The sequence below is a fragment of the Nestor notabilis genome, unplaced genomic scaffold (genome assembly GCF_000696875.1).
Source record: "Nestor notabilis isolate BGI_N333 unplaced genomic scaffold, ASM69687v1 scaffold1602, whole genome shotgun sequence".
Lineage (NCBI taxonomy): Eukaryota > Metazoa > Chordata > Aves > Psittaciformes > Psittacidae > Nestor > Nestor notabilis.
In genome coordinates this window covers 148,903-162,090 of record NW_009917830.1, presented here as the reverse complement: position 1 = coordinate 162,090, position 13,188 = coordinate 148,903, and the positions used below count along the sequence as shown (strand labels likewise).

The window sequence follows — 13,188 nt, the reverse complement described above, 5'->3', positions numbered from 1 at the left end:
ATGGGGCAGCCACAGCTTCTCTGGGCACCCTGTGCCAGCGCCTCAGCACCCTCCCAGGGAAGAGCTTCTGTCCAAGAGCTCATCCCAATCTCCCCTCTGGCAGGTTCAAGCCATTCCCCTTGTCCTGTCCCTCCAGGCCCTTGTCCAAAGCCCCTCTTCAGCTTTCTTCTAGCCCCTCTAGGTACTGGAAGACTTACAAAGGAAACGATGCATTCCATGCTTTTTTCCCCCTTGTAAAACTAAACATTCCCTCTTAATATGAGGGGGGAAGAAAAGCAATAATTCATTTGAACTTTCCTCCCTGGAAAACCATCTGGAGGATGCCCCGTTCTGCAGAAACACAAAGGCAAAACCAGAGTGACCCATTCTGCTGCTCTTCCCCTGGGTTTCTGGAGCCGCATCCCGGGAGCATCCACAGCGCTGGGTGGGATGCTCCCACCGCTCCTTCCCAAGGAGCCATCCTCCAGTGGGTACTCCCTATTTTGGGCCCAACATGAGGTAAGGCTTTGCACTAGACTAACACTTAATAAATGTTCACATGAATTAGCCCAAGGTGACATTGTGCAGCCAGATTCCCAACCACGAGCTGCCAGCCCAGGATGGGGCTGGTGCTCCAGATGTGTGTTCCCGGAAAATGGAAAGCCATCTTGTAAATATTGGGAAAAAACCTCTAATACATATATCCCTAAATGCTTTTTCAGCTTATCAGATTTTACTTGGTTAATCAAAGATTGTGTGATAAGCAGACTATGAACTGATGCTTGGTCCCATCCCTCTTGCCTCTACCGTGAGCATCATTCCTTATCCTGGACATGTGCGCTGGAACAGGACAAGTTCTGGGACAAAGCTCCACCAAATAACCAACCAAGCTCCCCTTGCCACTTTTACAAGGACAAAACGATGCTCCTCAAAGTAAAGATCAAAACCTACCCTTTCAGTGCTAAAGCACGTCGTGCCTCCACGTTCGACAGCCACACGCTAGGATTTCCTCCTCTATAAACCTGGAAAAGGATCTAGTCCAGCTCCTCCATGCTCTATAACGAGCAATTATTCCTTTCAAAAGTAAAATGAAATGAGAACCATTCCCATAATCACCCACTGGATTTTATCAGCATGTTTGGGTTACGCTTTCTGCCCCTTTGGCTAATACCTAATTGATTCTTTAATCTCGACAAGTTCTTTATTGACTGATACAAGAGCTATTTAGCCCACGGAAAGCAGGCTGCAAACCCTCCGAGACCCACGACACGGGGCTGGGATGACCTCATCTGAAGCCAACGCTTTATTTGATAATCTATCACTTATTTATTATTCTAACTAACCACTTGCAGGTGGTGTGATTTTAGTGTAATTGTCCCAGCAACAGGCACGCACAGGGAAAAAGGCTCAGCCATGTGCAACCTTATCCGGAGCGGCTACCGTGGAGGAGGCAGGCTCCCAGCCTGTGTTGAGGGAAAACCTCGTGTTCTGGGGATGGGAAGGACATGGCAAAATCCCACTGACTGTGGAAGACTGAAGGCTGGGCCTCATCCTGCTCACAGGGGGAAGGAGGAGGCAGAGGAGAATGGAAAACCCCAATGCCATCGGAGGGGACCTGTGTGGTGCCTGGCATCCACACAAGGATGATTTGGCACCTTGCTCCCTACCTGTCTGTGGGAGAAACATGAGCAAAAGGAGGATTTTAGGGAATGACAAGGTACCAGGACATGAATATCCCTGCAGAGCCTTGCACCAGGCTGGCACGGTCCTGCTCCCCAGTGGGTCAGCGCCGGGATCACCTACCAGAGCAGCATGGATGGTACATGGACTCCAGAAGGTTCAGGCTGGCACATCCAGTGTAAATCCTGCACAAATAAAGGGTTTGGGGTTTATCTGTGGAGGTCTCCACATTGGTTTTTTCCTCCCCAGACCTGGGGTGGGTTTCCAGCCCTTTGCCATCCCACCTGGAGCAATGGGCCAAGGCAGGATGGATGCTCCAGGGAAGTGCCTTCAGCTCAGCACCACCAGGAAGCCTGAAGGCACAAAGCTGCCACTCCTGTGCAAAACCCAGAGCTGACAAGGGTGTCCTCACCAGCACAAACCATGGCGTTCATTCCCTTCCCATCCCGTGGCGGGCTGCTCCCACTGGAACCCCTGCCAGGCTGTGCTGCAATCCAGGCTGGAATCTGGGAGGAGGCAGCAGATAGAAATCAGCCATTGAATTGACAGCACGACTCGGAGCCATCCAGCAACAGGCTTTTAAGATCTATTAGTCCTGCATTAGTCTCTGAGACTTTAGAGCTAGAAATCCCCCCGGGATTCAAGCCACTTCAAGTGTTTTCCCAGTGAGGGGAACCAGGCAGGTACCGGGAAGCACCACTGGGAGCAGAGGAGCTGCCTTTGGGCATTATCTGCCCCCTCGTCATCTGCCCAAGCTCCTTCAACCAAGCCAACAGCCCTCAGGAAAAGAGGAAAATGGTATTTTGAGTGGCAAGACCCTGTTGTGGCTCCGGTTTTAACCCCAGCTGGGGGGGAAAGAAAAGGCAGGGGGTTGGGAGAATGACTTTTTCATTAAAATAAAGATCGATCCACAATGAAAATAGGCTTCGAATGGGAAAAGCTGAGTGCAAATGGAAGCTTTTAAAGATCCTTTTGAGTGACAATAACCTGAAGACCCTCCAGGAACTCCAGCCTAGAATAATCAGATTAAATGAAAACTAATATACGATCCTGAAATTCATCCCATGCTGGTCTAAACTTGGAGCAGCTGCGTAATTTAGCCTACAGGTTTCTGCCTCATGCCCAGCAGTTCACACTGAATTGTTTAGCCAAACTTAATCTACTGGGAAGGGAAAAAGCTCTTTCCTTTAATATGTGTTAAAGTAAAGCCAGCTTCTAAAAGCAGCTGGGAGCAGGGAAGGCATAGGAATCCATGTATTTCTTACAGGAACTGCCAGACTGAAGGTTGGCTACTTTCAAACAAGTAACTACAAGTTAGAAATGATCCAGGACTAAGGAAATCTCGGGGTTGGTGCATTGTAGCTGCTGTTATGGATACTACCAGGGCTGAGCCCTGCATGAGGATCTCGCATAGGCACAAGTTCACCTTCTCCAGCAGCTCCTCATCACTGACCCCAGTGGAGCCACATTCCCAAAACATGGATCAAATCCACACTTTTAGATAAAGAAAGGTTTGAAAATGTGACCCGGTCAATCTCAAATGGAAGGAATGGCTTTTTTCCCCAAAATCTTAGGGGTTTTACACCAATCCTAGAGGCTTTTATTACTGTCTGTTCAAGGGGTTTTGGTGATGGGCAGACGTCCTCCCAAGGCCCAGTGACCAGCACGGTGATGGTGGAGTTGGGAACCTCTCTGTGTTCCGGCAGCAGAAATAAACCCCGATGGGAGAACAGAGCAGAAGCTTCTGCTTTCGACCTCACAATGTCCCCTGAGACGCTCCAGGGGCAGTGGGAGCCTGAGCTGCTCAAGGCTGATACGGGGCAAGCAGCCTGGCTGCATCCTTCCCATCTAGTGGCTTTGGGACCTAATCGGACCTCAGACAGAAACAGTAGGAGGGAAAACAGGATCCAGACGAACATCTGGATCACGGGGATGAGCTGGGAAAACAGCCGAGATAAGGGAGCTGTCATTGTTTTGACTGATGGATTCAAACCCTGCAACCCAGGGCCCACGGAGCTGATGTCAGGACCTGATCCCCTCTGCTGGGTGCTTGGTGTGTGTCCCTGAGGAAAGTGAGGAAGGATGCAGAGCACAGACAGAGTTATCTTCCACATGGATTTACGGCGCGTTGAGTTGGGAATGCCACAGTTTTACAGAGCAAACGCCCTCTCCAAGCAAACTTCTAGTCGACAGATAACACAGTGTGGTTCCGATTTCCTCCCCCCTTGAAATAATTGTTTCTTCTTTACAATTTTATCCCAGGGAAACGTTTCCAATTTAATCCCCTCATGCACCTTCCTCACTGCCTTTGAATGTGTATTATCTTCCAGGCAGCGCTCCGGAGCGGAGCGAGGAGTTTTGATTCAAAGAGAAAAGAAAGAGAAAAGGGAGAGAAATAAAAGCTCTACGAGCACAAACAGGGATGGAAACGCTGGTCTGGGTTCCATTAGCCCTGACCCAGAGGTTGGAAAGCAAAAGAAATTAATTAAATTGGGAAGGAGGGAGGCCAGCACCATTTGGGGATGCCCGGGGGATGTGTGTCACCCATCACCAGTTACCCATGCAGGGAGGCACCCTCACCCCGTGCCCTGGCACACACAGAGATGGATGGGAACAGGAAGCAGAGTGTGACTTAACGGTGACTGAAATCCCCTGGCTTTGTGTGCAGGATCCCAAGGCAGAAGGATGGGTGCAGCCATGGAAGTGGGATCCTAAAGGGCTTTTTGCTGTGGGAAGTGCCCTCCTTGGAGTGAGTGGGGTTGGCCCCAAAGGGGCAGGGAAGGTGCTGGTGGCAGGGGACAGCCCAGCAAAGGCTCCGCAAGTGGATGTCCCCAGAGCTGGGGAGGTGTGAAGTGCTTTTTCTTGGGAGGCTCCATAATCCCATGGCAGCAGAGAGCACATGGATGGTGTGTGCTGCTCTCAGCCAACTCACCTGCCAACAACATCCTGACAGGGGTCCTGGGAGAGGTGAGATAGGACCACGAGACAGGGTCCAGCCTTGCTCTGTGCATCCAACTCCAGGGCCCAATTTCAGCCATGGGAGAAGAAAATAAAGACGAAGAACATGCTCAAAGCAATATCTGTCAGTGCTGGAGCTCACAGAGGTGGGAGATGCTCAGCGTGAAGCCGTGCTCCTATCTCCCACACCTACCGAGATACACTCCCGTACTCATCTCTCTATGCAGATACAACCCTGCAGCTAAAACCTGCACCAGCTCTTGATGGACACAGCCTGGGCTCCTCCATCCCCAGCCACTTGGCAGGGCAATCAAGCCAGGAAGGATGATAATGGGATCGAGATGCGGGATCGCAGCACTCGCCCGCGTCCCTCTGCGCGCTAATGGGAACAAAATGTTCTTCCATTGTTCACACACAGTGTTGGTTTCCAACTATGGCAAATATTTAGGAAAACACAATTGAGTCATAAACGTGATTTACAGTTTGGAGCACCCTGGATGTTACTACAAGCCCTGCACTTCGTCTTGGGTCCAAAAAGACCCAAGGAACAGAAAGGACCAAGAGCATTAACATCTTGCAGAAGCGCAGCAGCTCTGAGGGATGGGCACGGCATTCCCAGTGCCAACCACCAGCCACCACTCCCGAAAGCCAGGTACCCCTGGGAACCCACATACTTTGGACCCTCCTGGCTCCCAGGCATGAGGCCATGAGGGTCCTCCAGCCATCCTGAGCTGGATCCACCAGAGATGGAGCAGCCAGGAAGGAAAAGCATCCCCAAACCAAAAGGGAGCCCAAACATACCCTTGAACACACCAGAGAAGGGAAGGGTGAGTGATGCTTTCACAGCCCAGCATCACTGGGATGGTGACCAGACGCTCGGACACACCACCAGACACTCCTCAAACACAAACGAGTGCTGTGACACCCAGGACTCACCTTATTTATCACCCATCACCTTGGTCCCATGGGAGCTGGCAGCAGAGCAGGCACTGCAGGACTGCACCCAGGGCTCGGCTGCCCTCCCGGGGCTGCTGCTCTTGTCCAACACTTTTAACGTTGGACTCAAAAACGAGTGAAGCTCCTGCTGGTTATTCAAAGCTGTTTGCTTTAATCCCTCGCCAGAAATATGCCCATTTGATTCGGGCAGTCAAAAAGGGAGGAGAAATGTGTAAAATGGCATTTCTGTGCCCGCACCCACAGCCTGCACTGCCCCGGGCCAGTTCCAGTTACTGGTTGCTTTGCTTTTCCCAGTTTGGACCCATATTTCTTTCAAAACCACATTCAGATGTTTTTGGCACGTCTCACATGGGAGGGGATGGGCACCGGGGACAGAGATGGGGCCACCACCACTGCCCCACAGGGCCCATTGGTCCCCACAAGGTTGGTGGCCCCTGAGCTGCTTCTGAGCCTGGCACACAGCAACGCTTTCCCCTCGCACATGGCTTGGGCTCAATTTGCTCTGAAGGGTGAAAGCCTCATTGTAAGCTTTCCGGCCACTGGAATTCCTCCCCTGGGTGCCAAGGGGAATGTCACTGCGAAAACCCAGAGGGAAAAGCTTGGAAAGCTCCTTTCTGTGCTTCTCCCTGCCCGGGTGCGTGGCTGTGCAGGCGGCGGTGCTGGACCATGCCCATGGGATGCTCGGCTCCTCCTGGATCCCAGCTGCTCAGACACCTCCAGCTCCCCAAACAGGCGGATTTCAGCCCTGGGGCCGACAACAAAAAAGCCCCAGTTGTACAAATCCCAGGTTAAGCAAACAGGAAGGCACAGCCCAGGCCAGGCCCCGTTCAAACAAGCCCTGTTCAGAGGTGGTGGGGCTGGCGGCAGACGTGTTGACTCCGGCCTCCTTCCCAACCCGGAGACCCAGGAGCATCGGCAGCACTGGGACACGGGACGGAGCGGCCGCACAGGGCTGTGCTTGTCCTCGGGGCTGAGTCACAGAGCCCACACGGCAGCTCCTGCAAGGAGCTATTTTGGGTTCCTCAGTAAACCTGTGGCTTTCTGCAGGCGAGCCTGAAACAACAGGGTTTTATGTGTGGCTTTGATCTCTTTTTCCCCCTGCAAGAAGAACCATGTGCAGCAGAAGGTGCTAACAAGGAATCGATTATGATAAACCACCCCAGGCACTCGCTGCCTGTTTCAGATGCAGGCCATGTCGTGCTCTCACTTCCCTCCCATCACTGTGATTTGGGCTCACCAAGCAAAACCCATGTGGTGGGACAATTTGGGGTGATTTTAAACACAAATTGAGACGAGGGGAGACTCTAAAGGAAACAGGAGGGACAAGAGAAATCCCAGGCTGCTTGGGCCAGGGAAAGCAGCACCAACACCTACCCCAAACGAACTATGGTATTTGTTCGCCTTCCTCCCACATTCTATTGCTGATGATTTCTGGAGCGGCCTGGCGATAGGTATCAGTCATCAGGCAAGGCTGTGATGAGAAGGATGAACAAAAAGAAAGAGGAGAAAAACCAGAGCACAACAGCAGGTAGACAGTTGGCTGGGAATATGTGTAAACAAGGGTATGGGTAAAAAATACAGAGAGAGGCAAGAGAGATTGTTTGTTAGGGAGCTGCTGCTCCCCCTCTTCCCCAGCTGGTCCCTCTCGACCTTGCTCATCCTCCTCCATCAGTCCCGCACAGGGTACAGCCAATTCCTGTCTTCATAGAACTTCTTCAGACCCTTGAGGTTGACAGGGGGGAAGTAAGGGCCGATCCTCTTCCGAATCCACCACTTTCCCTCACTGGCGTGCTTTCCCCCGGGCTGGCTGAATTTGTACTTGAAGTGCTCCCCTCGGATCCACCTGCAGGGAGACAAAGCACAGCCTCATCAGGAGGGGATGCCAAGAGAAGGTGGAAGGGATCAGACCATGTTTACAGTCCCTGGGAGTGGAGGTTTTGAGCTTTTCCATAGCTGGATGAAGAAATCAGCTTGAGGGTGCTCAGCCTGGCTGGCTCCTGCATCCTAGTGCTCCATCCATCCATCCTTGGGATGCCTGCATCCAGAAGCAGCAATGTGGCCATCCCTGTTGCATTGGGGAGCTCCTGGGCTCATCTTAGAATCACAGACTAGTTTGAGTGGGAAAGGACCTTAAAGCTCATCCAGCTCCGACCCCTGCCACGGGCAGGGACACCTTCCACTAGAGCAGGTTGCTCCAAGCCCCTGTGTCCAACCTGGCCTTGAACACTGCCAGGGATGGGGCAGCCACAGCTTCTCTGGGTACCCTGAGCCTCAGCACCCTCACAGGGATGCAATTGAATAATGATGCAGCAGATAGAGGAGCTTTAAGACCCCCCTGTGCACTCCAAGCTCCATACACCTCTCTACAACCAAGTTTGAAAGAACAACAGCAGGAAAATTGTTTTCTGAGAGCAACTATGAAGCGTTTCTGCCCGGGACATTTCTAGGTATAGAGCTCGACTCCAGCCCCAGCATCCCTCAGCCCCAGCCTGTGGCTGCTCCTTCTGCTCCACAGCTTATTAGCAGGGCTACGAGCGCATCTGTTTTCTGGCTGCCCTGGGAGCTGCCAGAAAAGGAGCTTTGCAAACAGTGCAGAAAGAAGCATTCATCAGTGTCGCCAAACACATTCGGAGCCTGACCGTGCTGCTCCGTTTGGTCCCGCTTGATGTAGGGCATGCTGACAAGAGAAGGAGTAACACCCCGGTCCTCCAGCGATGTGGTCCCTGTTTGCAGAGTGCATCGCTGCCTTTGCTGGCTAAGTTCATAAAATAAGCCACAAAATAAAAATGTCAAAGTCATGTCAATGCTCATTTAAACCTGCTTTGCTTCACTACTAAAATACAAACCCTGCTACTGAGCAGGGCACGGCACTCCCGCAGCTGCTCGCTGCACCTTGGGCAGCCATAAAGTTCCTTCCTACTGCTAAAATAATTAGGGATGGCTCCTGCATATTTGCCATTAGTGCTCACCTTCGGAATGCTGCCACTCCAATGGGAAGCATGGGAGATTGGAGACAACAGATTAAAAGGTCTGCTGTCATCATCACATCTCGACATCTCCATTTAGATCTTGCTGGTACCCAGATGGGAGATGCAGGAGTGATTCTCCTGACACAGCACATGAACACGGAGCTGTTCCTCATGCCCAGCACTTGCTGCTGCCTTGCAGCAACCCACAGTAAATCTGTTTTCTGATTGTCTCCTGGCTGGAATGTAAGCAGGAGAAATATCCCCATGTTTCCCCCTCTGCTGAGGATAAAGGGGGGATCCAAGGAAGCCCAGATGGAAGCATTTGGAGCTGCATGGGGGCAGCTCTGATTTAAACAATGGGTTAAGGCTGGGTGCTGAGGGAAGAGTGGGGTGGAGATGTCCCCCACTTCCATACTGCACCACAGCAGAGCCTCCTGGGCCACCCCAGCATTCCCTCTTCCTGCCTGCTGATAGGAGCTGCAGGGAGGCAGGATACCAGCCCCCAAGTACAGGAAGGTCAATGGGAAAAGGAAGAGATGATGCCTTAGCCCTGGCGGGGCTCGGGTGCACAAACCTGCATCTCATCACTATAAATGCTGCCCTGCAGCTGCTGGCTTCATTATAGCCAGGGCTGCTTCTGCACCTTCTCTCCCTCCTCTTTGCTGAGGCTGCTCAAAGTCAAAAGGGGGCTGAAGTGTTGCTCCCACAGTGTTTACTTCACAGGAGCACAAAATTTCCTGTTAATAATTAGACATTACAGAGCAGCAACATTCCCGTGTGCCTGGGTTGCCTGCGGGCTCCTGCCTGGGATAGCTGGAGACTTCCAAGCTGCTTCCTTGCTTTCTTGAATTCAGAACACCACATCCCCCTCCCCAGAAAGCTTCATTAACTGGTTTTATGTCAGTCCCTCTCCTGCGCGAAGCCTCCCTCTACCTCCCACACTGGGGATTTTGGGGTTTTAATTCACTAAGCAACTGCAGAGCATCTACTAAGCTGGACCCATCTCCACACACACCCATGACATGGGGGTAACGGATGCCCCATGCAGAAGGAGCTATCTGCAAACCCCATCAGACAGAATTCCCATCTTCTAGAGGGGGATGCAGAGCACAAGAGAGTAGTTGACCTACCTGAGGAGACCCAGGTGACCTCAGGAGATGCCAGGTCTCTGCACCAGACACACAAACACCTTCTCCCCAATCTCAAGGACTGTCCTATAACCCCTCTGGAATGAAAATTTCCTTGTCCCTTTCGAGCAGGCTTTGCCCACATAAAATAATACTTATCATCTGATTTGGTATGATTTTTCCCATATGTTCTCTGTCTATTAAAATGCTCACTATCAAAGGGGTTGACATGTAAAACTAGAACTGTGTGAGCATTAAAGAGACCACATGCAACTGAAGATGCATTTTTGTGGCATGAAGTTTGCCTTTCTATCCGACTACATTTCGAACTCTTCTGTTCGGAGCCTAAAAAAGAATCTGAAGAGTCCCCCCAAGCCCCTAACCTCTAAATTCAGCCACAGACTTGTCCCAACCACAGTCACTCTGCTTCCCCCAGCGCGCTCCGTCTGAGCCATGAGCTGGTGTGCTGGGATGCACAGTCCACATCAGGATGACAAGATCCATGGAGAAGGAACCTGCACAGCTCTGTGGGCTGTGAAGGTTGTAAACTCCATGTGAAACTCTTCCAGGAGCTGGACCACTCACCCAGTGATGAGCTGATAGCTCTGGAACACCACAAGCCCAGGACTCCTGCACTGCCAGCACATCTCTGGGATCCAGGACACAAGACCTAAGGTTTCTGGGAAACAGAGGTACCAAAGAGCCTTCACACAGCTACAGCAACCAAAGTGTGGAGAAACTGCAGTAGAAATAACTCTGAGCATCAGAATACGACAGCAGCATCCAGACCCTGCACTATCCATCCTCTCTGTCCACCCCACGGTTAGTGGGAGAAACATGGAAAACCTGGAACCTTTCCTTGCAAGACTCCAGTCTGTAAAAGCTGCAGAGTTTAATACTCACCAGAGCCTCTCATTTCAGGGCTCACAGAGTTTACAAGCATCACTTGGAGTCCTGGACAGCTTGTAACTCAGGTGAGATGCTCACACTCACAGTCACCTGCAGACCAAGGAACCACTACAAGCTACAGCTCACCTTATCAGCAATTGCTTGTGTTTTGTGCAACTTTGGGGCTCACACAAAGACCTTCTGGCTGGTGGAAGGGATCCAGAGGTCTCTGAGCTCCCTCTGATGCAGAAGACTGCCAGCACGCATGAACTTGCTGTCTGCAGACATGGGAACATCCTCAAGAAGGTCATGAAGAAGTTATCTGGCTTTATCTGCATTAAAAGGAGCCTAATGCCACATGGGTCACTCATACTAGGAGAAGGATGGGCAAGACTCACGTTTCAGAGGAGACAGACAGAAAGGTCAGGAAGGACAATCCCGGCTTCAAGCAGTTTCACAGGATTTATGGAGCAAACACAACCGGCAGCTCCTCCTGGCTCCCCGGGAAGCACCAGAACCAGCTCCCACAGCCAGGCAGGGAACAGCTCAGGGGAAGAGTTAGGCTGAACCAGGTTAAATCCCTGAGGAAACACACAAGGGCTGAATAATCATTTGAGAAGAAAGAATCAATCCTAGAATCCCAGAGTGGTTTGTGTTGGAAGGGACCGTAAAGCTCCTCCAGCTCCAACTCCTGCCACAGGCAGGGACACCTTCCACTAGAGCAGGTTGCTCCAAGCCCCTGTGTCCAACCTGCCCTTGAACACTGCCAGGGATGGGCCAGCCACAGCTTCTCTGGGCACCCTGTGCCCAGAATCAAGACACAGTCAAATAAAGCAAGTCAAGACATTTCTCCTCCAGGAGATAGAAACCCTTCTCTGCTGTGACTACAACAGGACAAGGGACAGAGAGGCCCCTTTGGGAGCTTCTTCTGAGCCCAGTGGAAGCGCTGGCAGAGCGATGGTGCTGATCCCTCCGTGGATAGCTGGAAGAGGGAGGACAGAAGCACAGAAGATCCCACCGCCCTGCACGGGATGCCAGGACCCGCCTGCAACCACCCTTCTGGACAAGCACCCTCTCTCCATCACCACCCACATCGGGCATCACCACCACTGCCTCTGGGAGGGCAGAAAGGCTAAAAATAAAAAGCCTTCTTTTTCACATCAGTATCTCCATCCCCCCAGATGCCCGGTAGCAGCTGCACCGCAGCACTTTTAACATTCGATCATATATCAGCCTCTTATGACATCTTCCAACTGGACGTGTTAGAAATTAGCAGCAAGACTGGAGTTGGTGGGACGCAGGGCTAAATCTCCCAGACAGCTGTAATTAGTTCCAGAGGGTGCAGCTGTCTCCATGCAACAGCTGAGGGCTTCGAGGGAAAAAACCAGAGCCCGTGGTTTCTGTTAGAATTAATGGCCTGACAGGCCAAGGGCTGGGAGAGGGAAGAAAGAAACCAAAACATGGGGCGGCTCTTCCATTTGGAGGGGTTTTTTTGTTGCTTTTGAGGTTCCTCACTCCATTGTAAATCAGGGAGCAAGGGGCAGTGGAAAGTACAGATTCATTACAGCAACAGAGCCTCCATCATCAGCTTTCTTGCTTCTTCGAGCCCTCTTAGGAGGAGGGATCATAAATTCATCTTGGCCCAAGTTTGCAGAATAAGGGCAGTTTTATGGGTTGTTTTTCACTGCTGCTGAGTTCTCTTTCTCCAAGGCTCCTGCGAGGTCTGGGCCTGCAGAGCCAGAGCACCCCACGGGCAGTTTCTCCTCTTGGGAGACAGTAAAGTGGGGTTTTCCCCCATGGGCAGGTCAGGAAGGGAGGCTGGAGGCTGGGTCTACACCGAGGGCAGAGCAAACCTTAGTTTCACTCAAACCAGGTGTGATGGGGATGCAGCTGATGCTCCCAATGGAGCCAACGCAGGAGCTGCCCTTGCCAAAGAAGATGCTCCCACAGCCACAGGACAGTCTTAACTTCCCCTCACTCAGCTTGAGCCTGCTACCTCTTGTCCTATCACTTATTACCTGGGAGAAGAGACCTGCCACCTCCTGGCTTCATCCTCCTTTCAGGTAGCTGTAGATGAGTTCTGCCATCCCTGAGAAGGCTGAAACACTGAGGTTGTTTTCACCCAAAAGAAAATCCTTTAAACTTTCACTCAGGACAGTGGAATCGTTTCATTCTGATAATATCAGATGTTATAATGTTGATGATAAATTAAAGATTTTCTTTTGAATTATAGTATATAGAGAAAGGAGAAGCAAAGTGCAATAAAACATTTCACCATGGCAAAACCCACTGAGAAAGCCAAAAGAACATGTTACTATTTTTCCATCTCTGAGGATCCTGTCACCTCCCAGGACAGGTTCATTGCTCACATTTGGACTTGGAGGGAGACTTGTCTGAAGTGCCACAGGGTGAGAGGAGCCACTTGGGATTCAGCAAAACCAAAGTTCAATCCTTGAAGGACTCACATCCCTGTGGGGCATCCTATGCGTGTGAGGGCCACTTGTCTCCTCTAAAGACATTCTGGGAGAGACCTTGCACAACAGAAATGCCACTTCCACCTCCATCCCCGTGATGCCCGTATCTTCCAACAATCCCATACTCCCTGCCTGCTACAACTGCTCAGAAATACC

General features: G+C 51.5%; 1 protein-coding gene across 1 annotated transcript in view; it reads right to left on the bottom strand.

Moving 5' to 3' along the window:
* Positions 1-13,188, bottom strand: part of LOC104401745 (lipase maturation factor 1-like) — a gene marked incomplete at both ends in the record, with an annotated part of 141,352 nt that overhangs the window by 2,858 nt on the left and 125,306 nt on the right. The window contains one exon of the mRNA XM_010009427.1: positions 7,255-7,417. Within this exon, the coding sequence (XP_010007729.1) occupies positions 7,255-7,417 (163 nt within the window). The remainder of the gene's footprint in view (positions 1-7,254; positions 7,418-13,188) is intronic.